Raw genomic sequence first — 24,256 nt, 5'->3', positions numbered from 1 at the left:
GCAGCCTGAAACTGAACTTTTGTTCAGATGTTAGGAGTGAATGCACTTAACTGCATAGAGAGCTATAGGATGCTCCCTTGCTCCCTATTTAGTGATGACTTAACCTCCATCTGTCTGTCTGCACTGGCCTAACTCCATATAAAGCCTCTGAAAGCAAAATGTTCCAGTTTTTGGATACATCCGTTAATTATCTATGTGATGCACAGTGAATATAGGATATTTTAACTGAAAATGAGCATACAGTCCACATATGTGGCCATTGTATTTAACAGCGTAGCGTTTTCGCGATAATTCGTTCAAATTTGTAAAATGGTATATCGGATTAAACTAGAGACTCTAATCTTTTGACTCAAACAGGTTTTAATGTAAAAACTTAATGAGGTTTCTTACCAGATGTAGTTGGTGTTTGGTTGAAACGCCAACAAAACTACATCTGGTAAGAAACCTGCGATCGCTACCGTGTTGTTTGGTCACATGACTCAGTGTGTCAAAAGTTTAACCATTTCCTGACAGCACAGAGTCTCCTGAACTGAGATCAGTTAGTTTAAATGAAATTAAATTATGTGTTGCATATAGCGAAGCCAAAATACAACATCCACACAAGTGGACGCGGTGTCGCACAAGGTTAATAACCTAATAGAGTCCTAAGTTTGATGGGACACAAGCAGGAAGTCCAGAAAAGACTGCTGGAGATCAACAGCTCTGTGTGTTACCGGCAGCAGTCATTCACTGAACCCGGTTGTGGCTGATGCTGCTCAATCATGTATACTTTCTGTGATATTTTTTTGACATTCTTCAGCATCTGTATAACAGGTTTAGCTCATCAGTACAACGTTGGTAAATCCTGCAAAGCCATGTGTAGCTCACTGTCAAACTCTATCAATAACAAGATGGGAATGTCAGTTAACAGTGTATAAGCATTGGAAACCGTCAAGGCCTTAACTGTACTTGGTGAACATGCAGCAAAAGAAGGATGGAGAAGCATTATCTGTGGCACATAATCTGACGAATTGTTCTTTGTGCCTCAAATCCAGACTTTGCTTGGGGCCCCCAAATGGTAGACCTGTGCCTAGATACGTGCATCACATACAGTATAAGAACAACCAAAACACCAAAGACTTATAAATCTTATAAAGATTTGGTTTGTGATACAAGTAAAAAAAAAAGTCAGAATGGTTCTTAATCTTTTCTAGCCAAGTTACCTCCTTACAAAAGTCAAAGATGGAAATATCTGTGACCAATGCAGCCAGTACATGCTTAAGTTTTGACATTTTTGTTTGTACATTTAATTTAGGAACACACGCAAAGAAAATTACATGAATAAATCACTCTTAAAAACTATACAAATTTAGGTTAGTTTTGTTTCAGTTTCAGTCCATCTGTAGTTTAAGCACATATTTAGAGTGGCCTTTATGTTATTGACTGTTTTCTGAAAGCGGGGTCACTGACCGTAGGGACAAATACTCATGTCCGCTTACATTACCTTAGCGGTCTCATGATACTAAACACTCTTCTGGTTGTCACCAGTTTTGACGAAACTCCTCACATCTGCTTAGCAACTATCGGCTCTCTAGGCACTCTGTACAGCTCTGTGCTCCACACTGAACTCCACAAGTTATTTGCCCTTTTTTGATCTCTAGAAAACAGGTACATTTTGTGTTATTACTGTAATTGTTGTCATTTTTATAGAAGCAGTTAAAAAATGGGCAGAATTTTAACTAGATTAAATTAAATCTAAAAATAAATAAATAAATAAATAATATCCATAAGAAGTATTTTTGTCTTGTTTGTTTTAGAACACATTTAGAAAATCTGCCAGTGCCACATAAACCATAGCAAAGTATTAATATCTTTTGGTTTTTTGCCTTTTAATATCATTTGTGTTTAACAGGTAAATGTTTTGTATGTAAGAATGTTTTATGCAGTGCTCAAAGTTACTTGTATAATGTAAGAATTAATTTACCAAATATGCCAACCAAGAAACTTCTCCTCTCCCAGGTAAAGGAACATTTGTGTAAGAGTTCATCATGTGTACAGGAAAATGTGCTAAATGCACCGGCGATCTTCTGTTTCCACTTGGGCTTTTAGCCATCGTTGCAAACATCTTACTGTTCTTTCCCAACGGTGAGGTGTGGAGGACTGAGGAAATCACAGAAAATATCTGGTACTTTCCCGGGGTCGTCGGAGGAGGAATATTGGTGGGTTTTAAGCAGGTCCACACCGAATCTGCTCCCACAGAGCTCTGAAGATTTCCACCGGATGCTCTTTGTCCCTTTAATGTTAATTTATTAAAGAATTTGGCTAATTTGATAATTTTTTTCAGACAGTTGTTCTGGACTGGTTTTGGTTCAGGACCGAGATTTTACATTGGACATCAAGGCAACCCGACAAAAATTTCATACAGTCTTTGGTCAAACATTGAAATGTATTATTATTTAAATGATTTCAACCTGTCCATGATGGAATCTTCCTAATTTGACAAGCTTTAATTAATAGAGCACAACAGTCTGATTCCGGAAGTAAAAATCCCATTCATTGTTTCATAGGTGAATTAATTGACAATGACTTATAAACAGTTTAAGACAGGCCTACCGTGAGCTCCAAGAATGTTAATCGATGGTATATGCTTCTGTTGAAGCCATTCGTGTTGTTAAAACTTCGGTTTTAAAAAATCATATTTAATAGTGGAATTCCTGGTGAAGGACTACACTACCCATGATCCAACTGAGAAAGATCCACCAATCAGAGAATCACAGCTAACAAAGCTCGCCAAAAGAGCTCTGCAGTGACCGCCCACTCCAATGACCCACTGTGAGCAATTGAGTCGCTCTCCCTACAGTCTCAAACTAAATTAAAGGAAAAATACTTCTGGAAATGTTGCACTCTGTTGACAGATGAATTTGCATAATTTTTGATTGGACGCATTGCCTTTTCTCCTACCTTTTATATATTGATAATCCTATTTATTTTTCTATCTTAAGCATTGTTTTTACCTCCTGTCCCGCAACCCAGAACCTACATTACCTGTGACCCATCAGATCACAAGCACTGTTTTCAGCTATCAATAACAGTGTACTACTCTTTGTTTTGTGTAACACATTTTACCATGATTAAATCCATTCCACAGCAATTGTCCCACAAAATCAGCACAGAACATGCAAATGTAGATTCCACCTGGCCTGGTTTGAAGTTTTGACAGAAAATTTTTCATCCATTTTCTCCATTTTGAGCATATGTGTGATTTGCATTCTTTATGTGCATGTGTCAGGTGTTTCTGCCTGCTTCAGTGATACGAGCAGCAGGGTTGGAGAGGAGCTGCTGTGCAAACAGATGGGGGGTGAGTAACCGCTCTCTGCATGAGTGTACATGCCCAAAGTTCAGTTGTGTTGAGCTATAGGAAGGACATTTTTTTCATGTCTGTGGGATTGATTCTGTTGCTTTATCGCCTTTTTTACTACTATGTAGTTTCAGCTTTAATCATCTCTGACGCTTGGACTAGGGCTGTCAATCAATTAAAATTTGTAATCGAATCAATTACATGAAATGCCAATTAATTAATACAATTATTCAAATAGGCAAAATAATAATTCAGATAATTAAAATGCATTACATTATTGTGGCAGATGAGTAAAGCATTGAAGACAATACAAAAAGTGGCTTTAGAAGGCAATATATCATTTATTTTCATATTATTTAACAAAAGCTTATAATTTGCCTACAGTCCACAACAATCCATTTTTGTAATTGAATTCATCAGTCAGTTCAAGATAGATTTATTATAAGGGCTTTTCTAAGGACGAGTCAATGTACACATGCATCAGACGGATGCTTTTGGAGCGTCCCACTTCGGTTGAGTCATGTCATGAACAAAGCATTTTTAGGTCGCTGTGTCAAGTTAAAAGTAGTTTGAAACTCAGAAAAACACATCTCGAGATCCCGGCATTTGGAATTGCACTCCGTCCAGCAGTGTTTAAATGCAAGAACGCATCCTCATCTTGCGCTGTCGCTAGTGTAAAGCAAGCCTGAGTGTGGTTTGTTCTCTGTACAACTGCGTGTTGTCTGTTCAGCTGGAGTTTCGCTTACTGCCCCCTGCTGAAAACTTGGTACTTCAAGCTTGAAGTGCTCCGATGGCAAGAATATTCCTTATTACGGTCCAGGGACATGATTAATTGTGTTATTTTATTTAAACCGTAATTTGTTTTTAAATATATAATCAATCGCACAAAATTAACGCGTTAAATCAACAGCTCTAGTTTTGACTTCACAAACTTCAGTTCAAATGAGTGGCAAAATGTAATGACAAATTAGCGATGTTACACAACAAGCAACCATTCTTCAGAGTTTAAGTGATGACATTGAGAGCACTGTAATTCACTATAATTGATCTGTTAGAATGTAATAATCTTTGTTAATGTTAATAAGGGGCCAAGCACCGAAGGTGCAGTAGCCCCTATTGTATCCATTATTATTATTATTATTATTATTATTATGCTTCTTCTTCCTAATGGGAGTCTATGGCAGCCCATAGAACCGTAAGTAGGAAAATTATTACATTTGGCACATTGATAGGGATGGGCATGAATGGACACCACACAAAAGTTGGGGTCTCTAGGGCAAACTCTATAAGGCCACTACCATGTCAAAAATCCACTTTTCGTTTGTGTGTATCTTTTGAACTGTTTGTCGTAGAGACACAATTCTTTTTTTGTCTGATTACACTCCTTTTGATGACTGCAAAGGACCCCTTCCATTAAAACTCTGCCCATTACATCTTCAAAAGTTACATCACTATAAAGTTGATCATGGTGGCTTTTGTGCTTCACTTAAAAAAAATCTTACCATAGTATGTTCCTTTTGATGGTGGGCAACCCAGTGGCAAAGTGGAGCAGTGGCTAGAGCCATTTTGTCAAATGGAAGGTTCCTGGTTTTATACCCACCTCAGCAAGTCATGCATTAGAAATGTGTGTAGTTCTGGAGATCTGTGCTTACTGAATGGAGGCTGGGCTTTTCCCAATCAAAAGTTAATTTGCATCTTTGTTGAAAAGTTACATGAAAATAAAGTTGATCATGGTAAAAGCTGTGATCAGCTGTGATTCCTCTGTCCATTTGTTGACTGTCAATACTGGGGCAGTGAATATGATGCTGAACTATGGAATGGAAAGTTGTGGGTTCAAATCTGTCTGGGGGCAATGTTATCTATGCTTGCTTTGTGATACCTTTGGGTTGTGCAGTGGTTGCCATGCTGGTGCTTGGCCCCATAATTGCTGCTTGCAGCTACATTTAGAGGCCAGGCACTTAAAGTGCTGTGGCATCTATGGTATCTGTTAGTATTATTATTAGGGGACAAGCACTGAAGGTGCTGTGGCACCTATTGTTTTCATTAGTATTACTATTATTATTATTAGAGGCCACGCAACGAAGGTGTTGTGGCACCTATTGTTTTCATTATTATTATTATTATTATTATTATTATTATTATTAGGGGCAAAGCACTAAAGGTGCATAGCCGCTTTTCTATCCATTAGTATTATTATTCCTCCCCAATGGGAGTCTATGGCAGCCCACAAAACTGTTCTTAGGAAAATGATGAAATTTGGCACACTGATAGGGATGGTCATGAATATTCCCCATAGCAAATTTGGGACCTCTAGGACAAACTCCATAGCGCCACCACCAGTCCAAATATACAATTTTCTTTTGTATATATCTTTTGAACTGTTTGTCCTAGAAACAAAAAATCAACAATGACAAAAAATCATTTTATGTCTGATTACACTCCTCTTAATGTTTCAAATGAACCCCCATACATTATAACTCCGCCCATTACAGTAACTGCCATCTTGGATAATTATGTTTACAGTTTAAAAGTTTCACATCTTTCAAACTTGGTCCAATTTGTCCAAACAATGGCTCAAAATAATCTCAAGACCGAGCCACACAGAAATGAATTGCCTTTGTTTAAAAGTTACGGCAGTGCAAAGTTAACGAGGCCGATGTAAAACTGGATGTGTGGCCGTATGTCGGCAACAGTTTGTCCTATCTAAACAAAACTTGGTATGCTTCATCAGGACCATGATATGAGGTTACATGAAAGGTTTGGAGACAGCACCACCTATTTGTCAAAATATGTAAAAAAAAAAATAGCTGTTTTTGCCCATAACTCTGTATGTCCTAAAATCATGGGGTTGGTGTCTGCGGATTTCAACGACACCAGTTTTTCCCATATCGGCTTTACTGCCTCTCCACCATATTAACATTTATTAAAAAAATTATATATCTTTTAAATACATTGTCGGATTTCAAAGAAAATTGGTATGCATCGACATCATGTCCGTATTTTAGCAGTTTGGGAACAGCACCACCTATAGTTAAAAACATAACCCACGCGTGTGTGCTGACTCTAATGTCAGGAGGTCTCTTTGCCACTCAATGGGCATGTCATCTGAGTAGCTCAGAATGTTAAAGCACTAATTTGTAATTTGAAAAGTTGTGGGTCTGATTCACAGCTGGACCAGTGTTAGAGTTGATGTTACTGAAGATCTTTGTATTGTTTATTGAATAGTTGCAGGTTTTATCACAGATTATTTCTGTTTAAAGATATACTTCTTGTTCTTCGTGTCTTAGTGTTGTTCTTCTGATATATATGGGAGTGATATCTTTTGAAAGGATTGAGAAGTTTGGAGACAGCATCACATGTAGTTCAAAAGAACATGGTCTGTTTAGCAAGGTTATCATGCTACATGCTATGATAGCTTAGCATGATAATTGGTTAGCATGCTAACTGTTGGGTTTTCTGTCTTATAAGGCTATTTGATCACAATGCTATCCATAAGGCAACATTAGCTTATCATGCTAATAGGTTAGCATGCTAATCAGTTAGCATGCTAACCAACACATTTGTAAGGCTATTTGATCAAAATGCTATCCCTAGGCAACATTAGTTTAACATGCTAATCAGCTAGCATGCTAATCAGTTAAATACATCATGACCAGTCTGTTCTTTCTTTCTGCTGTGTTTGATATCAGCCATTTTGACTTTCCACCATTTTGAATATAATTTAAATTTAAAAAATGCAGACTCTTATCTTGATATATTTCTTAAGCCCTTGGAAAACATGTGGCACAGTGTGCCATGCCTGTCTGTTCTGGAGATCAAAAGATTGCTGGTTCAAGACCAGCTTGGGGCAATTTGCAAGATACATTATGACTGGTCTGTTCTTTCTTTCTGTTGTGTTTGATATCAGTCATATCAGCACACCACTATTTTAAATATATTTTTTTTATTCAAAACCTGCTGACTCTCAGCTGGGTATGTCTCTTTAACACCTGTGAAACTTTTCTGTTTTCACTTTTTTGGTGACTTGTGAAGTATTGTGGGGTTGCTTTGTATGTCAAATTCATGCAGTGTGTTGTGCTTACTATGGTGTAATGCTTGCCATATCAGAGATTTTGAATTCTGTTTACTGAATGGTTGCTGTACTTTTCCCCAAGCACATTTTTATCTTCTCCTTTGTTGAAAATGTACATGAATATAAACTGATCATGGTAACAGCTGTGCTCGACCATAATTCCACTAAATTCGGTATGTCCCTTTGTTGCCTGGCAATGCTGTGGCTGTGTAATATAGTGGAGAGCATACTGAACTCTAGAATGGAATGTTGTTGTTTCAAATCCATTCTGGGATGATTTTTTTTTTTAGATTGTAACTTAATGAAATGTAAACAGAATATAAAAACAGAAGATGCTCCCAAATAATGCATGGATCTTAAAATAATCTTAAATAAAATGCAAAGCTACCTCAGATATCTTTTTAATCATCCTGGGGGATGGTCTCTGGTTACAAAGCGGACCAGTCACAGCTGTTGTTGTCTGCGAAGACACGACGCAGACTAACGTAGGTTTGGTGTTGAAGTATAAATTGGCCTTAAGCTACTAGATTGAAAGCTTTATGTAATTTTACTGGTGTTTGTGTGTACATGTGTTACTGCATGTGTGTTTATGTGTTTCAGATGATGCTGTCTATGCTGATGTCTGTATTGGGTGCAGCTGGAGCGCTGTACTGTATGATCATTTCCGCCGTTGGCTTGCAGGATGGTCCTCTGTGTGATACAGGAGACGGGAACTTTATCTACCCCTTCTTAAACCGGACTACAGAGTAACATTCAAATTCATGCCTTCTTTATGCTTTTGAGTCATATCAAAAATAAAAGAAATTTGAGGGCTCTATGGGATATGAATCCAGGAACTGTAGCACCACATGTGCCATACAGATGACACATTGGAGACATACATATATATACACACACACACACACTGATCAACCACAACATTAAAACCACTTGCCTAATATTGTGTAGATCCTCCTCGTGCTGCCAAAACAGAGCCAACTTGCTATTCTGAGATGCTGTTCTGCTCACTACAATTGTACAGAGTGGTTATCCGAGTTACCATAGACTTTGTCAGTTCAAACCAGTCTGGCCATTCTCTGTTGACCTCTCTCATCAACAAGGTGTTTCCATCCACAGAACTGCCACTCACTGGATGTTTTTTGTTTTTGGCACCATTCTGAGTAAATTCTAGAGACTGTTGTGTGTGAAAATCCCAGGAGATCAGCAGTTACAGAAATACTCAAACCAGCCCGTCTGGCACCAACAATCATCCATGAGATTATTTAATCAGCCAATCATGTGGCAGCATGCAGTGCATAAAAACATGCAGATACAGGTCAGGACCTTCAGTTAATGTTCACATCAACAATAAGAATGGGGAAAAAATGTGATCTCAGTGATTTGGACCATGGTATAATCGCATGGATGATTGTTGGTTCCAGACGTGCTGGTTTGAGTATTTCTGTAACTGCTGATCTCCTGTGATTTTCACACACAACAGTCTCTAGAATTTACTCTGAATGGTGCCAAAAACAAAAAAACATCCAGTGAGTGGCAGTTCTGTGGACAGAAATGCCTTGTTGATGAGAGAGTTCAACAGAGAATGGCCTGACTGGTTTGAACTGACAAAGTCTATGGTAACTCAGATAACCGCTCTGTACAATTGTGATGAGAATTTATAATCTCAGAATGCTATTCTAAGATGCAGGTTGGTGCTGTTTTGGCGGCATGAAGGGGACCTACACAATATTAGGCAGGTGGTTTTAATATTGTGGCTGATGTATATGTGTTGTGGCGGTGTGTATATATATATATATATATATATATATATATATATATACAGGTGCATCTCAATAAATTAGAATGTCGTGGAAAAGTTCATTTATTTCAGTAATTCAACTCAAATTGTGAAACTCGTGTATTAAATAAATTCAGTGCACACAGACTGAAGTAGTTTAAGTCTTTGGTTCTTTTAATTGTGATGATTTCGGCTCACATTTAACAAAAACCCACCAATTCACTATCTCAAAAAATTAGAATACATCATAAGACCAATAAAAAAAAACATTTTTAGTGAATTGTTGGCCTTCTGGAAAGTATGTTAATTTACTGTATATGTACTCAATACTTGGTAGGGGCTCCTTTTGCTTTAATTACTGCCTCAGTTCGGCGTGGCATGGAGGTGATCAGTTTGTGGCGCTGCTGAGGTGGTATGGAAGCCCAGGTTTCTTTGACAGTGGCCTTCAGCTCATCTGCATTTTTTGGTCTCTTGTTTCTCATTTTCCTCTTGACAATACCCCACAGATTCTCTATGGGGTTCAGGTCTGGTGAGTTTGCTGGCCAGTCAAGCACACCAACACCATGGTCATTTAACCAACTTTTGGTGCTTTTGGCAGTGTGGGCAGGTGCCAAATCCTGCTGGAAAATGAAATCAGCATCTTTAAAAAGCAGGTCAGCAGAAGGAAGCATGAAGTGCTCCAAAATTTCTTGGTAAACGGGTGCAGTGACTTTGGTTTTCAAAAAACACAATGGACCAACACCAGCAGATGACATTGCACCCCAAATCATCACAGACTGTGGAAACTTAACACTGGACTTCAAGCAACTTGGGCTATGAGCTTCTCCACCCTTCCTCCAGACTCTAGGACCTTGGTTTCCAAATGAAATACAAAACTTGCTCTCATCTGAGATAAGAGGACTTTGGACCACTGGGCAACAGTCCAGTTCTTCTTCTCCTTAGCACAGGTAAGATGCCTCTGATGTTGTCTGTGGTTCAGGAGTGGCTTAACAAGAAGAATATGACAACTGTAGCCAAATTCCTTGACACGTCTGTGTGTGGTGGCTCTTGATGCCTTGACCCCAGCCTCAGTCCATTCCTTGTGAAGTTCACCCAAATTCTTGAATCGATTTTGCTTGACAATCCTCATAAGGCTGCGGTTCTCTCGGTTGGTTGTGCATCTTTTTCTGTTAACATGCTTGGATACAGCACTCTGTGAACAGCCAGCTTCTTTGGCAATGAATGTTTGTGGCTTACCCTCCTTGTGAAGGGTGTCAGTGATTGTCTTCTGGACAACTGTCAGATCAGCAGTCTTCCCCATGATTGTGTAGCCTAGTGAACCAAACTGAGAGACCATTTTGAAGGCTCAGGAAACTTTTGCAGGTGTTTTGAGCTGATTAGCTGATTGGCATGCCACCATATTCTAATTTTTTGAGATAGTGAATTGGTGGGTTTTTGTTAAATGTGAGCCAAAATCATCACAATTAAAAGAACCAAAGACTTAAACTACTTCAGTCTGTGTGCATTGAATTTATTTAATACACGAGTTTCACAATTTGAGTTGAATTACTGAAATAAATGAACTTTTCCACGACATTCTAATTTATTGAGATGCACCTGTATACGGTATGTACACACACACTGCCTGGCCAAAACAAAAAGTTGCATACTCTAATATTTTGTTGGACTGCCTTTAGCTTTGGTTACGGCACACATTCTTCATGGCACTGTTTCGACAACCTTATGCAATGTCACAACATTTATTTCCATCCAGAGTTGCATTAATTTTTGGCCGAGATCTTGTATTGATGACGGGAGTGTCGAACACCTCTGTAAAGTCTTCTCCAGCACATCCCAAACACTTTCAATGTGGTTAAATTCAGGACTCTGTGATGGCCAATTCATGTGTGAAAATGATTCCTCATGCTCCTTGAACCACTCTTTCACAATTTGAGTCCGATGAATGTTTTTTTTTCTGATTAGCCTCACTAAAAAGTGGCTTTCTTGTGGCCACACAGCTGTTTAGTCCCAATCCTGTAAGTTCTCATCACATTGTGCGTGTGGAAATGCTCTTACTTTCACTATTAAACATAGCTGTGTAGCTGTGAGATCTACTGTTGATTTTTTACGATGTGACTTCAAGTGTTTTAGTGATATCCGATCACGATCATTCAAGATTATTTCCAACTACATTTCTTCCGCGAAGCTGACGGTTCACCACTATCCTTCCAGGTTTTAATAATGTGTTGGACAGTTCTTAACCCAATTCTCCTTAGTTGTTTTCTTTGCTTGATGCAGGCCAATAATTTGCCCCTTCTGAAACACAGCAACATCTTTTCCATAACCACGGGATACATCTTCCAACATGGTTGTTTAAGAAATGAGAAGCTACACACTGTATCAGTTAGGGTTAAAAGAGTTGTTGCCAGCTGAAACATATGAATCACTGCAATAATGATCCAATCATAGGCTCTTAAGAGTCTGCTTATTTAAATCCAAACCGCATTTTCTTTTTTTTTTCTTTTTTTTTATTATTATTTTTGTTTATTTTTTTGGCCAGGCAGTGTAAAACGATGTAAGATCATTTTATGAACTAATAATTGCCACAATAATTTGTCAGAATTTAGAGCCTGAACTATCCATTTAATGCAGGGTCAGAAATTAACCAGGGCTTATGGCAAAAATACCACTGATATAGTTCTTCCATTTATTTTCTATTCTAGACCTAGTTTATTTTAATTAATTATTAAACTGAAGTATTTCATATACAATGACTCACAATATGCGTTTAAATAGTTACTTTACATTAATTTACTCTTTGTTTTTTCCGATTAACACTTTTTATTGATTCAGACAAATGAAACAGAAAAGCAAACATATGTACACCGAATCAACTTTTAACCCCCATTATTCCCTTTCCCCCTCCCAATATCCAACCCCACCCTGACCCTAACAAATATCCCTGTGGTCAAACGTGAGAATACACACAAAAAGACAAGAATATATATATATATATATATATATTTATATAAAATAATAATAATAATCCCACACTAAGGGTGCTCCAGCCGACTTCCATCCCCTAAGGATGACCTGTCTGCTGAACATAACACTGGCTAGGACCCAATTTTTTATGTATTTATCCCCTATATTAATGACCGCCCCATCACCTAAAATACAGAGTCTGGGGCAAAATGAAATTTGAGTGGTCAATATGTCACACATAAAACTCTGAACCCTAAACCAAAAATCTTGGATCTTAACACTCCACAAAAAACATGGGTTGTGTCCCCATCTTCTGATTGGCATCGCCAGCTGGTTGGTGTGTCTTTAAGACCAAGCCTATACAATCTAGAGGGAGTCCAATAGAATCAATGTTAAATCTTAAATTGTATAAGGCACACCCTTGCATCTCTAGATATAGACTTGACGTTTTTCAGAATCCTAGCCCACACTCCCTCCTCCAATACCAAGTTTAAATCTTTCTCCAATAATCTCATGAGAGAAGTTGAAGCTCCTTCCCCCAGACTCTGAATTAGCAGGGAGTAATACACAGATGCCTCATGGCCTTTTCCAAAAGCAGTAATCACCACTCCCAGAGTATCTGCTGCTCTAGGGGGGTGTATGCTACTCCCAAAAATAGTACAGAGCAGGTGGTGCAGCTGTAAATACCTAAAGAATTAAGACCTGGGAATCCCAAAAAGTTGAACCATATTTTCAAAGGATCTCAACACTCCACTCTCATATAGGTCACCGAGCATATTAACCTCCCTCACAATCCACTCTGTCCAGCAGAAAGGGGACTTCATTTTGGGTTCAGCCATATGCTTGAAGCAACATTTAAATAAATCTGAATTAAACACTCTTGTTAATTAAACACTTTTGTCCATTCCGTGTGCAAATGCGAGATAACGGGGTGTAACTTTACTTCTCCGGTTATTTTGATAAAAGGCTTTGCTATGCGACAATATGGGCAAGAACTTCCTGTTCAATACAAAACCAGAGAGGGCTCTCCCAGGTGGAAGCGACCAATGAGCCAAATGTCTGAGAACGAATGCATAATAATAAAACAAAATCTTGGGTAGGCCTAGCCCACCTTTGTCAATCAGCCTATTAAACTTAGTGAAGTGTAACCTGGGACATTTACCATTCCAAATGGAGGACTTTGCTGTGCTATCAAATTGCTTGAAATAAGAGAGTGGAACATCTATAGGGAGAGATTGTAGCAGGTAGTTGAATTTTGGAATTCAATTCATTTTAATAACATTAACCTTCCCAATCATAGATTAATGATTTATTTAAACCCACCTGCCCACATTGCTCAAAAACCTTTTTATTAAAGGGTCAAAACTAAAACACAAATTTGCTGGGAATAAAATACCCAAATACTTAATGCCCTGTTTGGACCGCTGGAAGGTGCCCGTCTGAAAAGCCATTACCGGGCAGTATGTTGTCAGAGCCAAAGCTTTGGATTTAGACCAATTAACTCTGTATCCTGAGAACTTAGAAAAGGAATTAATAATTCTGTAGAGGCAAGGCATAGATCTAGTAGGGTCTGAGACGAATAATAAAATATCATCTGCGTTAAGTAAAAGCTTCTGCGCCACACATCCCACCATCAGCCCTGGAAAATCATCCTCCTTTCTTATCGTGGCTGCTAATGGTTCCAGGGCAAAACAGAACAATAATGGGGAAAGAGGGCAACCCTGCCATGTGCCCCTATCCAGAGTAAAATATTCTGAAATTAATCCATTTGTTTGTACCACCGCTACCGGGTTTCTATAAAGGAACTTAATCCATCCAATAAAATTATTCCCGAACCTGTACATTTCCAAAGTCTTAAAAAGATAATCCCATTGTACCATATCAAATGCCTTTTCGGTGTCAAGAAAGACGGCAGCGACCGCAGTCTGATAATTCACCACTGACCACATGATATTGATGAAACGCCTAATGTTATCAGAAGAGCTATGTCCCCGAATAAACCCCACCTGATCTATATGTATAAAAGATGTCCTTTACGTCTAGCTGGATCAGGGAAATTGGATGGTAACTCTTACACTCCCTTGGATCTTTGTCCTTTTAAGAATCAGACTGATCCGGGCTTGTGTCATGGTTGGCGGAAGCTTTGCATTCTTTAATGATTCCGTATAAACTTCTAGCAAAAGTAGAGCCAGTTCTGTAGCATAAGATCTAAAAAATTCAGCGGCAAAGCCATCTGACCCCTGAGACTTGCCTGTAGGCAAGGCCTTAATTACCTCGACAAGCTCCTCCAAAGTTATCTCAGAATCATGAGAATTTTTTGCTCAGTCATCAGTTTAGGAAGTTCTAATAGTTCCACAAAGTTTCTAATATCCTCATCAGTAGACGAAGACGTGGAACTATAGAGATAAAGATAGAATTCTTTAAAAGCATTATTAATATCTATGGCCGAGGTAAATATTTCACCACCAGCAGATTTCACTGAGGGAATGGTAGAAAAAGCTCTCTCTGTTTTATATATCTAGTCAGGAGTTTTCCTGCCTTGTCCCCCAACTCAAAGTATGACTGTCTTGCCATGAATAGCCAAAACTCCACCTTCCACGACAAAATAGTATTATATCTGTATTTCAATCGGTTCAATTCCCTGAGGCCTTTAGATGACATTTGGTGCTTCAGCTTGCCTCGGCACTTTTAACATTCCCTTCCAATTCCAGGAGTTCTTGTGCTTTGGATTTTTTGGTGAATGAGGCATACTATATGATCCGGCCCCTAAGAACCGCCTTAAGTGCCTCCCAAGCCACACCCACAGAGGATACTGAGGACCAGTTGGTCTCCATATAGACACTGATTTCAGCCTTTAGCATTTATTGGAATTCAGGATTTTGCAAAAGGAATACATTAAAGCACCAACTATATGATTTCTTTTTCTCCATATATGGCAACACCTCTAAACACACCAGGGCGTGATCTGAGACTAAAATGTTTCCAGTTGAGCAATCAACAACAGATTAAATGAGGGACTTGAGGGAAAAAAAATCTATTCTAGAGTAAATCTTATAAACTGATCATAAAAATTTATAGTCCCTCCCAGATGGGTTCAAAAGTCTCCAAATATCTGTAAGACCAAGATATTTACACATCCTGTGAAGCATCAATGTTGCTCTAGGGTCTTGCACACATTTGCTTCACTATGATCAAGGACTGAGTCCATCAAAAGATTAATGTCTCCTCCCAATATTATATCATGAGGTGTGCAACATCCCTTCAAGATCTATAAAAAAGCACTGATCATCAACGTTAGTTGCATAAATATTAGCCAAAATAAGACTTTGTCCCTGAATGTCAGCTAAAACAATCATGACTCTTCCTAATTTATCTTTACTCTGTTTGTGACATTTTAATTGTAGATGTTTACTTATCAGTGTAATGACTCCCCTGCTCTTACTCGAGCCAGCACTATAAAAAAAAGTGCCCACCCCATATCTTTCAAAATGTTTCAGCTTCCTGCAGAGAAAGGTGCATTTCTTGAAGAAACACTATATCATATTCCTTATGCTTAAGAAGAGAAATAACCTTCCTTCTTTTTATGGGGTGCCCCAACCCATTCACGTTCCACGTAGAGAGAGACAATCCACTCATATTAACATTTGACATTTTGACATATAATAAAATATAGATCGTGTGTCAAAAACAAGATTATAAAGACCCCATTCCAATATTAGTGCAACTATCAGAACCCGAACATCCCCCAGAACCAAACAAACAGAAAAAAGAAAAACGTGCTCAGTAACCCCGCGCACAACAGCGCCAACTGGCGTCCTTCCCTCTGAACTCAAACAGTCCATACACGCCTACGAGAACCCCCATGACAGCTTTGCCGTTGGATTACTCAATCAGGTGTTTCTATAAAGATTTTGTGAGACAGAATTACACGCCAAAAGATAATCTATAAAACAAACTCCAGCCAATAAGCGGAAAAAACACAAAGAGCATGTAGATTCATCCATAAAACTGTCCTGAAGGTGTGTTATTCTACAAAATAAACTCCAGCCGCTAGTCGGAACCAGCACAAAAAAAGTATGCAGATTTGTCAAACAGTCAAACGAATGTTCAGTGAGCCAGTCCACTAGGCTGCAACATGAGTGCAAACAAATGACCTAATCATTCCAATGTCTTTGCAAGAAATACTCCACAATACAAACTTATGGATGTGTAGATTCATCCATAAAACTGTCCTGAAGGTGTGTTACTCCACAAAATAAACTCCAGCCGCTAGGTGAAACCAGCACAAAAAAAGTGCTCAGTTTCCTCAAACAGTCAAGTGAATGTTCAGTGAACCGGTCCACTCGGCTGCAACATGATTACCACAAGATGACATACTCAATTGACTTTATGAAGGACATCGCTTGCTGTGGGCATGTGAATATTTTACATCTATCCTTAGCATCTGTTCTCAATTTGGCCAGGAATATCAGTGCAAAAGCGACCTTCCGTTGATGTAAAAGTTTCTTGCATGCCTTGAATCGATCACGTTTCTCTCTTGTCGAATTCGCAAAGTCTGGGAACAAGAAAATGCTGTGGTTTTTCCAAGAAAGCCTTCCTTTACTCCTCGCCTCACATAACACAAGATCTTTATCGGATGATCTCAGAAATTTGTCCAGAATTGATCGGGGACTGCCTCCCTCTGCAGATCACCGAGCAGGAACCCTGTGAGCTCGCTCGATTTCCAGCTTATGGCCTGCTACGTCAAGCAGATTCAGAAGGAGTCCATCCAGGAATTTCACCATATCCTATCCCTCTTCACCCTCTGGAATTCTGACGATACGGACAGTTCTCCATGTCCTCCAACTTCTCCCAGACACGCTCCAAATCCACCTTGGTCGCTAGCGGATAGCAGATAATTCCTCTCCAATGACTCCAAATAATCAATCTGTTTCTCGACATCCCCCACTCTTGTAACCACCTCAGTGAACTTCGCCTCCATGGCAGTGATCGATCGACGTATCACAGCGAGATCCTCCAAGTCAGCAACGACCTTCGTCAGCATTGCCGACATGTTCAGCATTTCTCGCCACATGTCCCGCACTTCCTCGAGTAAATTGACTCCCAGGCTCGTGGCCTGCTTGGGGGCATCCGCTTGAGCACGTAAGTGTCTTTTAATGTCTCCAGAGCCTGAGGATTTTGAATTCTTTGACATATTGTCCTCCTAGAACAGTTATGGAACAAAGTGTATCGAATCTCACCAGTTTATGTCATTAAAAGTGTTAAAACTAGCAAAGTGCGCAGAGCTCACAGCTCACACGTCCGAACCTCGCATGGCGTCACGTGACCTTCACTGGGAGCCTAATTTTCTCTTTGTTAAGTCTTTATAAAGGTGTTTATTAATGACTAATCATTTGTTTACAAATGCATTATAAATCATATGCAGTTATAACAACATGCATACAAATTTTGACTTTCATGCAATACTTGCCAAAGAGTTTTTACCTCACATGTTATAAATGCTTAATAACACTTATTCAACATTATTAACCTATGAAAATGTACCTAAATGTAAAGTCAACACTTATGAAGCATTAAATCAGGAGTTTCCAAAAATTAGAAACCTATGTACATAAAGTCCAGAATGGTTTAATGGTTATCAGGTACTGTCCATGCAGTGAATGAGAATGAAGACCTGAAAAGTTTTTTTGCAGAGGACTTTAGGTAACTAGGACTAGGTAAAAACATTCTTTTGACATCAACGTGACAAGGAAAGTGACAACACAAGTCAAGACATTACAGCAATGAACATAAACACAAAGTGGACTGTAGCAAAATGACATAATCCCTCCTTTAATCTGACTATAATAGTCTGTTTTTGCTGCATTGTGACATAAACCATGAATATGGTCATTTTATGTTTCTGATTAATATAAATAAGTATATTTATTAAACATTTATAACATGTAAGATAAAATGCTCACTATTCTGCAAGTATTTCATGAAAGTCACCCTTTTTATTCTTGTTGTATTAACTGTATATTATTGATTTATAATGCATTTGTAAATTACTTATTAGTCATTAATGAACCTGGTAATGTGAAAATGTGGTGTTAACAAAAAAATATGCCCTCATAAAGATAAATGCAGCTGACAAACATCTCCAGGGGGCATAGATTTGTATAATAGGAATCTATACAACCTAAAATTTAATCTCATGAATTTAAAAGAGGTGTGTGAGGATATAATGAGGATTTGTTTTTTGTTTTCCTCTGTTCAGAGAGAGTTACCTGTTTAATCAGACAATATGGATCGAGTGTGAGAGACCGCAGAATGTGGTGATGTGGAACGTGGTTCTGTTTTCAATTCAGCTAAGCATCGGTACTGTGGAGGCTGTGCTGTTACTGGCACAGGTAGTTAACGGACTAATCGGATGTCTGTGTGGAACATGCATGAACAAGAATCAGGTATGTCTGAATCAGGTTTACTCTATACTTAATAAACTTACATTTGTTTGTATGTGACCTGCAGATCATTAAGAGGGCAGCATAATATTTTTTTAATTTTCTAGACAGGCATAGCACCAAGATAACCAACATCAAGATAATGGATTGATCGAATAAAAACATGTCAAGGTCACATTTCACCCCATAATCAATAAAAAGACTTATAAGACATTATACTGTGGCTCAGGTGGTAGAGCAGGTTGGCCATTAATCACAGGGTTGGCAGTTCAATTCCCAGCCCACATGACTCCATGTGCTGAAGTGTCCTTGGGCAAGACAATGAACCCCAAGTTGCTCCCAATGGCAGGTTAGTGCCTTGCATCTGCCATCATTGGTGTGTGAGTGTGTGTGTGTGAATGGATGAATGAGTCAAAGTGTAAAGTGCTTTGGAACTGTTAAGTACTATATAAATGCAGACCATTTGCCATTTATTTTGCATTAAGAAAATGTGGCTTTTTTTAAGGCCACTTACAATCTTTTGAATTATGTTCATGACAATTAAGCAAATTTCAAAATTCTCATTGCTGCAATGTGCCTAGATATTTTACCTTTGGGTTGTTTTTCTATAATTAATTCATTCTTCTAAATGGTGATTTGCTTTTAGAATCCCTTATGTTGTATCCTTCCTCATTTTGCAAGTGGCTTTGGAAAAAAGCATCTGCTAAACAGGTGCGGCTCATCTATATGGGCAATTAAGGCAGAGCCCCACCTAAATATTCATCCACTTGAAAACATATACCCATACTATAAACTGCCAATAATGTAATTTGTTTGCCCATAAATGTGTTCAAAATGCTGACATATGTATTTAAAAGCAGGCCTTTTATATTTAAGTTTTTATCCTATTTTTAAGTTGTAAAGTAGCTTAAAGCTCTGTTACACAGGGGCAGAGAAAAAGGGGCAGTGGTAGCTCAGCGGTTAAGGCTCTGGGTCACTGATCAGAAGGTCAGGGGTTCAAGCCCCAGCACTGCCAAGATGCCACTGTTGGCCCCTTGAGCAAGGCCCTTGACCCTATCTGCTCCAGGGGTGCTGTATCATGGCTGACCCTGCGCTCTCACACCTAGCTGGGATATGTGAAAAAGAAGAATTTCACTGTATATGTGCAAATGTAAAATGTGTGATAAATAAAGACAATTATTATAAAAAAAAAAAGAGAGAGTCTGCTTCCATCCCAAACTCCACAGCTCCCCTCAGTTTTTTCAATGGAAATCTGTGGTCAAATATGGTACTGCAACGAGCCCTTAGCCACGTTTCCACTATCGGTCCAAATGAGGGTGTGCTAGTGCATGCCAGGGCCAGTTGCATTCTCACTGTCTCTTCCAGGGCTTTATCGTGCCTCCTCTGGGCTTTCTTGGGGCAAACGGTCAATGGCCTTTGGCCCACCGATTACACTTGGGCCAAACATGGTCAACCAGGGATTGAGGTGGGTTCAATGAAAAAGTCGGAGTTTCGCCAAACTTGTCAGGATATGTATCCAGCACACAATGGTACAGGTTCAGGAAAAAATTCATTTAAAAAATGCGGGCACAGTACAAATCCTTTAAAACACACAATGGACAAAGTGGTGCCCAAAGAAAAAAAAACTTTCCATGGTTTGGTGAACTTTCACAGGCGGTGCGCTGGGACATTGTTCCACTGTTAGTGGAGAGACCACTCAGGACACCATGGCAGTTACAGACAATGAGTTGTTATCTCTAATTTATCTTGCTAGCTAGCTAATGTTTACATTCTATATAAACTCGATATTCTAGATAACATGATATCTCAGCTTGGGCTTCCCTCTCGCTTGTGAAATGGGGGAGGTGTGTGATGTTGGTACCAGGGCGGCGTATTAAGGGCGGGTTTTAGGTCAACACTGCGGGGCTTTTGGCCCAATGGTGGGAACGCAGATCGATTTTGGTCTTGCGGCTCAAGGTCTGAGGCTACAGACCCTGGCTAGCCAGTTGATAACCCTGGCTCGCACTGGCCCGATAGTGGAAAAGTGGCTATTGAGACCCTTTGGGGCAGAAATAAATCTGCTCATAAACATAGTGCCAAACCAAAGGTAACTTTAGTATTAGTGCGTGCTTACAGTGTGACAGATCGCGAATATGGCGAGCACTATCATTGAAATTATGTAACAGTGTGTTGTTTCTATTACAAATTCAAGAAAAAAAATACCATCAAACAAATTGTTGAGGAGAGATCTGCCCCACCTATATCTCTGGTCATGAGCCGCTACTACTGCTAAATTGCTAAATTTAAATCTAAATAAATACTGTAACTTTTTTCATTTAAATGTAAGGGGGTGGGGCAAGGGGTGGGAGGTTAATTGTCATGACTATAATTAAATCATTTTGGTCCCTTGATCTTGGGGTGAAATATGACCTGGACATTTTCTTGACAGGTTTCATAAGATTCACCCTGAATACACATAGGCACACTAAATGGCTCATTGTTGCTTATGTTTCAGCATGCACCGATGGAATGAACACCAACCGGCACACTCCAGTATGTGGGATCTGCTCAATAATCGAAGCTGCCCACTCCATGCCAATAAAATCTTCACATTGACATCATTTAGAATTTTTGTGAATTATGTTTTTTTTTTTTTTTTTCTATAAATGCAACCTTTGTTAGATAATGAAACTATAGAAGATCAAAATAACTCGGAGACATGACATTCAAAAATTCTATGTTTTTTGTTTTTGATAGCTTTAATTTGAAATGCATCAAAATATTGCCTCAAATATTTCAATTTTGACATAGTTGTGTAGAAGTGACTTTTAAAATTATTTGTTATTATTTCAAATAAAAGTGTTTAGCTGTTTCTGTAATTTGTTCAGAATCAAATGATATGTACAATTGTTCTGTTTTTTATTACAGTATATTCTGCTATTGACATAAGAACCAATTAATAGCATCAATAAATACATGTTATATTTAAGTGAATGTTGCATTCAAAGAGCGTGAGCAGGACATTCCAAGTAGGATTTGTAAATGGGTTAGATTTACAATTAGAAAATAATATAATATTACACAGATCATATAGTATTACCCATTTTTTTTTAAGCTGCTTATACTTGATACCTATTTATTTGATACCTAAGGAGTTTTGAAAATAAAATATTTATAGATAATATTAAATGTTTATAGATTTAAAAGTGCACTCAGTAACTTTTGTCTTTGTGTCATCTTGGACGTACACTGACACCTAGTGGCTTGGATGCAGCATCATTTAAAATCAATAGTTTTCAGTTTCAGATGTCATTGTAGAAATGTATTATTCACAGTCAGCCATGATTACTTTAATCACTGAGTGAAAGTGTCCAATAACAGGACGGTTACTGAAATTAAGCGAGTAGTATTCGGCTGGTCATGTGATTCTAACATGGCAGCCCCCATGTGCGGACCCTCTCCATGTAGAATAAAACATCTTTTATAAGGTTACTGATATGACTGGAGTCTTCATTTTAATGTGTGATCATGATTTTATACATATATTGCAAAATTACAATTCATGTCTTTAGGAGTTCAACTTTTTTAATGAGGAAAAAATTACTGAGTGCACCTTTAAAAGGCTAAAGGGAGACTAGAATGTCATGGGAAACTGTGTACTACACAGTTGCTTCCAGTACTTTTATGTAATCTTTTTTTAACACATTCATCATTTCTGTCCTCTGATCTGTTTGTTTTTAGTTGTCATTTTTCTAAAACTTAACCTATAACACTCACATGGGAACACTCACGTGTATACATGAAAAAACAAAAAAAACATATCAACTTTTTTTTTTTTTTTTTTTTTTACAACAAAAACAGGAAAGGATCTACAGTAAGAAGTGTAAGACCAATCCATAAAAAGATAACAGACTATAAGAGACTATACACAAAAACAAAAATTGGAACAAAAATGTACCAGCACAGTTTTACAATTATTTACCCAAAAGGTAGAAAAAAGGAACACTTGAGGGGTACCCTGCCCAAGTGACAGCCCTTATACCTTAAAAGGTACAGTTTAGTACTTTTTTTCTGAAAATGAACATAACCAAGACCAACGTCAACAAATCAAGTAAATAACAGAGGAGCAGGTGATAACACTAGTGATGGAATACAATTTTACAATGTGTGGATGGCAGAAATGAGTAAGCAACATGTATTTTCATAAACCAATTGCTCAATTAGACAAATGCTAGACATGCTGCATCGAGCATGTAGGACATGCTGCTGCACAAATAGACATACACTCACTTAGTACTTTATTAGGAACCCCTTTAAACCGACTTATTCATGCGATTATCTAATCAGCCAATCATGTGGCAGCAGTGCAATGCATAAAATCACGCAGATATGGGTCAGTAGCTTCAGTTAATGTTTATATCATTCATCAGAATTGGGAAAAAATTGTGATTTCAGTGATTTCAACCATGTCAAGACTTTTTGTGCCAGATGGGCTGGTTTGAGTATTTCTGTAACTGCTGATCTCCTGGGATTTTCATACACAACAGTCTCTAGAATTTACTCAGAATGGTGCCAAAAACAAAAACCATCCAGTGAGCAGCAGTTCTGCAGACAGAAACACCTTGTTAATGAGAGAGGTCTACATAGATTGGTCAGACTGGTTCAAGCTGATAGAAAGTCTACTGTAACTCAGATAACTCCTCTGTACAATTGTAGTGAGCAAAACAGCATCTCAGAATGCACAACATGTCGAGCCTTGAGGCGGATGGGCTACAACAGCAGAAGACCACGTCGGGAACTTTATTAGCACCATAGTGTTCCTAATAAAGTGCTTAGTGAGTGTATATAAAATCCCCCTGTAGCAGATCTAGACTTTGGAGCTGGGGTGGAGGTGGGTTTCAGAAAAAAACTCGCAGCGGGCTACAGTAAAACGGGCTTATCTACAAAACTGAGCAGTTTAAATATTAGACATAGAGAGAGACACAAGTTAATTGGCTACCAGATAACAACTCAAAGGACCAGTCAGCTTACACCATGCGAGCTGATTGACTTAACATGTCACAAGTTCAAAGAAGCTATCAGCTTGGGTCACATAGAGTTACCGTACATGTCTGAACTTCAGACATTTAGCATAACATTCGTCTGTAAAAAAAAAAACAAAAAAAAAAATGTAATTTTTTATTTCATTTTCTCCTAATTTTCTCACTTGATTTAATCTCCTAGGATCCTAGACATTATTACACAAAAATGAATTAAAAATGCAATATTACCATATTAACGTAATAAGTTAAAACTATGCATACAGGGCACAAAGCAGCCGCTTATACCACTTACACCTAGAAACGGCCCTGCTTTTTTAAATAGTAGACAGTATATGATATACAGTATACTGCACGGTATGTAGTACGCCAGTATTCCATGCCTTTATGAGGATGTGTGTGTGTTGAACTAGTCTGATCAGTATCAAGTGCAACGTGTCTCTGTTGAATGAACAGATCAGATACAGACAAGGAAAAAGATGGAAAGATAGAGTGAAAGTGTAGAGTTATTAGTTTCTTCTAATGTTGTCTGTATGGATCTGTTTGTCTCAGAACACACAAATACTTCTCTTGATCTTGTCTCTGTTATTACAGTAAGTGTGTTAGTGTGTCTGTATGTGGGTTTAGCTATAGTTTCAGACAAAA

The 24,256-nt window shown here is 38.4% G+C and overlaps 1 protein-coding gene across 2 annotated transcripts; it reads left to right on the top strand.

The window, feature by feature from the left end:
• The first annotated feature begins 1,509 nt into the window (after positions 1 to 1,509).
• On the top strand, positions 1,510 to 21,451 carry LOC127422304 (transmembrane 4 L6 family member 1). Of its 2 annotated transcripts, none has more exons than XM_051665730.1 (6): positions 1,510 to 1,647; positions 1,999 to 2,198; positions 3,269 to 3,337; positions 8,010 to 8,155; positions 18,410 to 18,596; positions 21,088 to 21,451. In XM_051665730.1, exons 2-6 carry the CDS (start codon positions 2,028 to 2,030, stop codon positions 21,103 to 21,105), a joined length of 591 nt encoding a protein of 196 aa, XP_051521690.1. In that variant the 5' UTR covers positions 1,510 to 1,647; positions 1,999 to 2,027; the 3' UTR covers positions 21,106 to 21,451. The 2 variants fall into 2 exon arrangements, with proteins under 2 accessions (XP_051521690.1, XP_051521689.1); XM_051665729.1 differs by lacking the exon at positions 21,088 to 21,451 and adding an exon at positions 18,823 to 18,942.
• The last annotated feature ends 2,805 nt before the right edge of the window (positions 21,452 to 24,256 follow it).

Source organism: Myxocyprinus asiaticus, chromosome 31 (assembly GCF_019703515.2).
Source record: "Myxocyprinus asiaticus isolate MX2 ecotype Aquarium Trade chromosome 31, UBuf_Myxa_2, whole genome shotgun sequence".
NCBI classification, from domain to species: Eukaryota; Metazoa; Chordata; class Actinopteri; order Cypriniformes; family Catostomidae; genus Myxocyprinus; species Myxocyprinus asiaticus.
The sequence above is the reverse complement of the archived record's forward strand: the minus strand, read 5'-3'. Positions and strand labels throughout refer to the sequence as shown.

Excerpts from the sequence above, each read along its gene's own strand:
- LOC127422304 (XM_051665729.1), top strand. The coding sequence starts at position 2,028 with ATGTGTACAGGAAAATGTGCTAAATGCACCGGCGATCTTCTGTTTCCA. Across the intron at positions 3,338-8,009 it reads GCTGTGCAAACAGATGGGGG|ATGATGCTGTCTATGCTGAT; the intron begins GTGAGTAACCGC and ends TATGTGTTTCAG. Across the intron at positions 8,156-18,409 it reads TTCTTAAACCGGACTACAGA|AGAGAGTTACCTGTTTAATC; the intron begins GTAACATTCAAA and ends TCCTCTGTTCAG.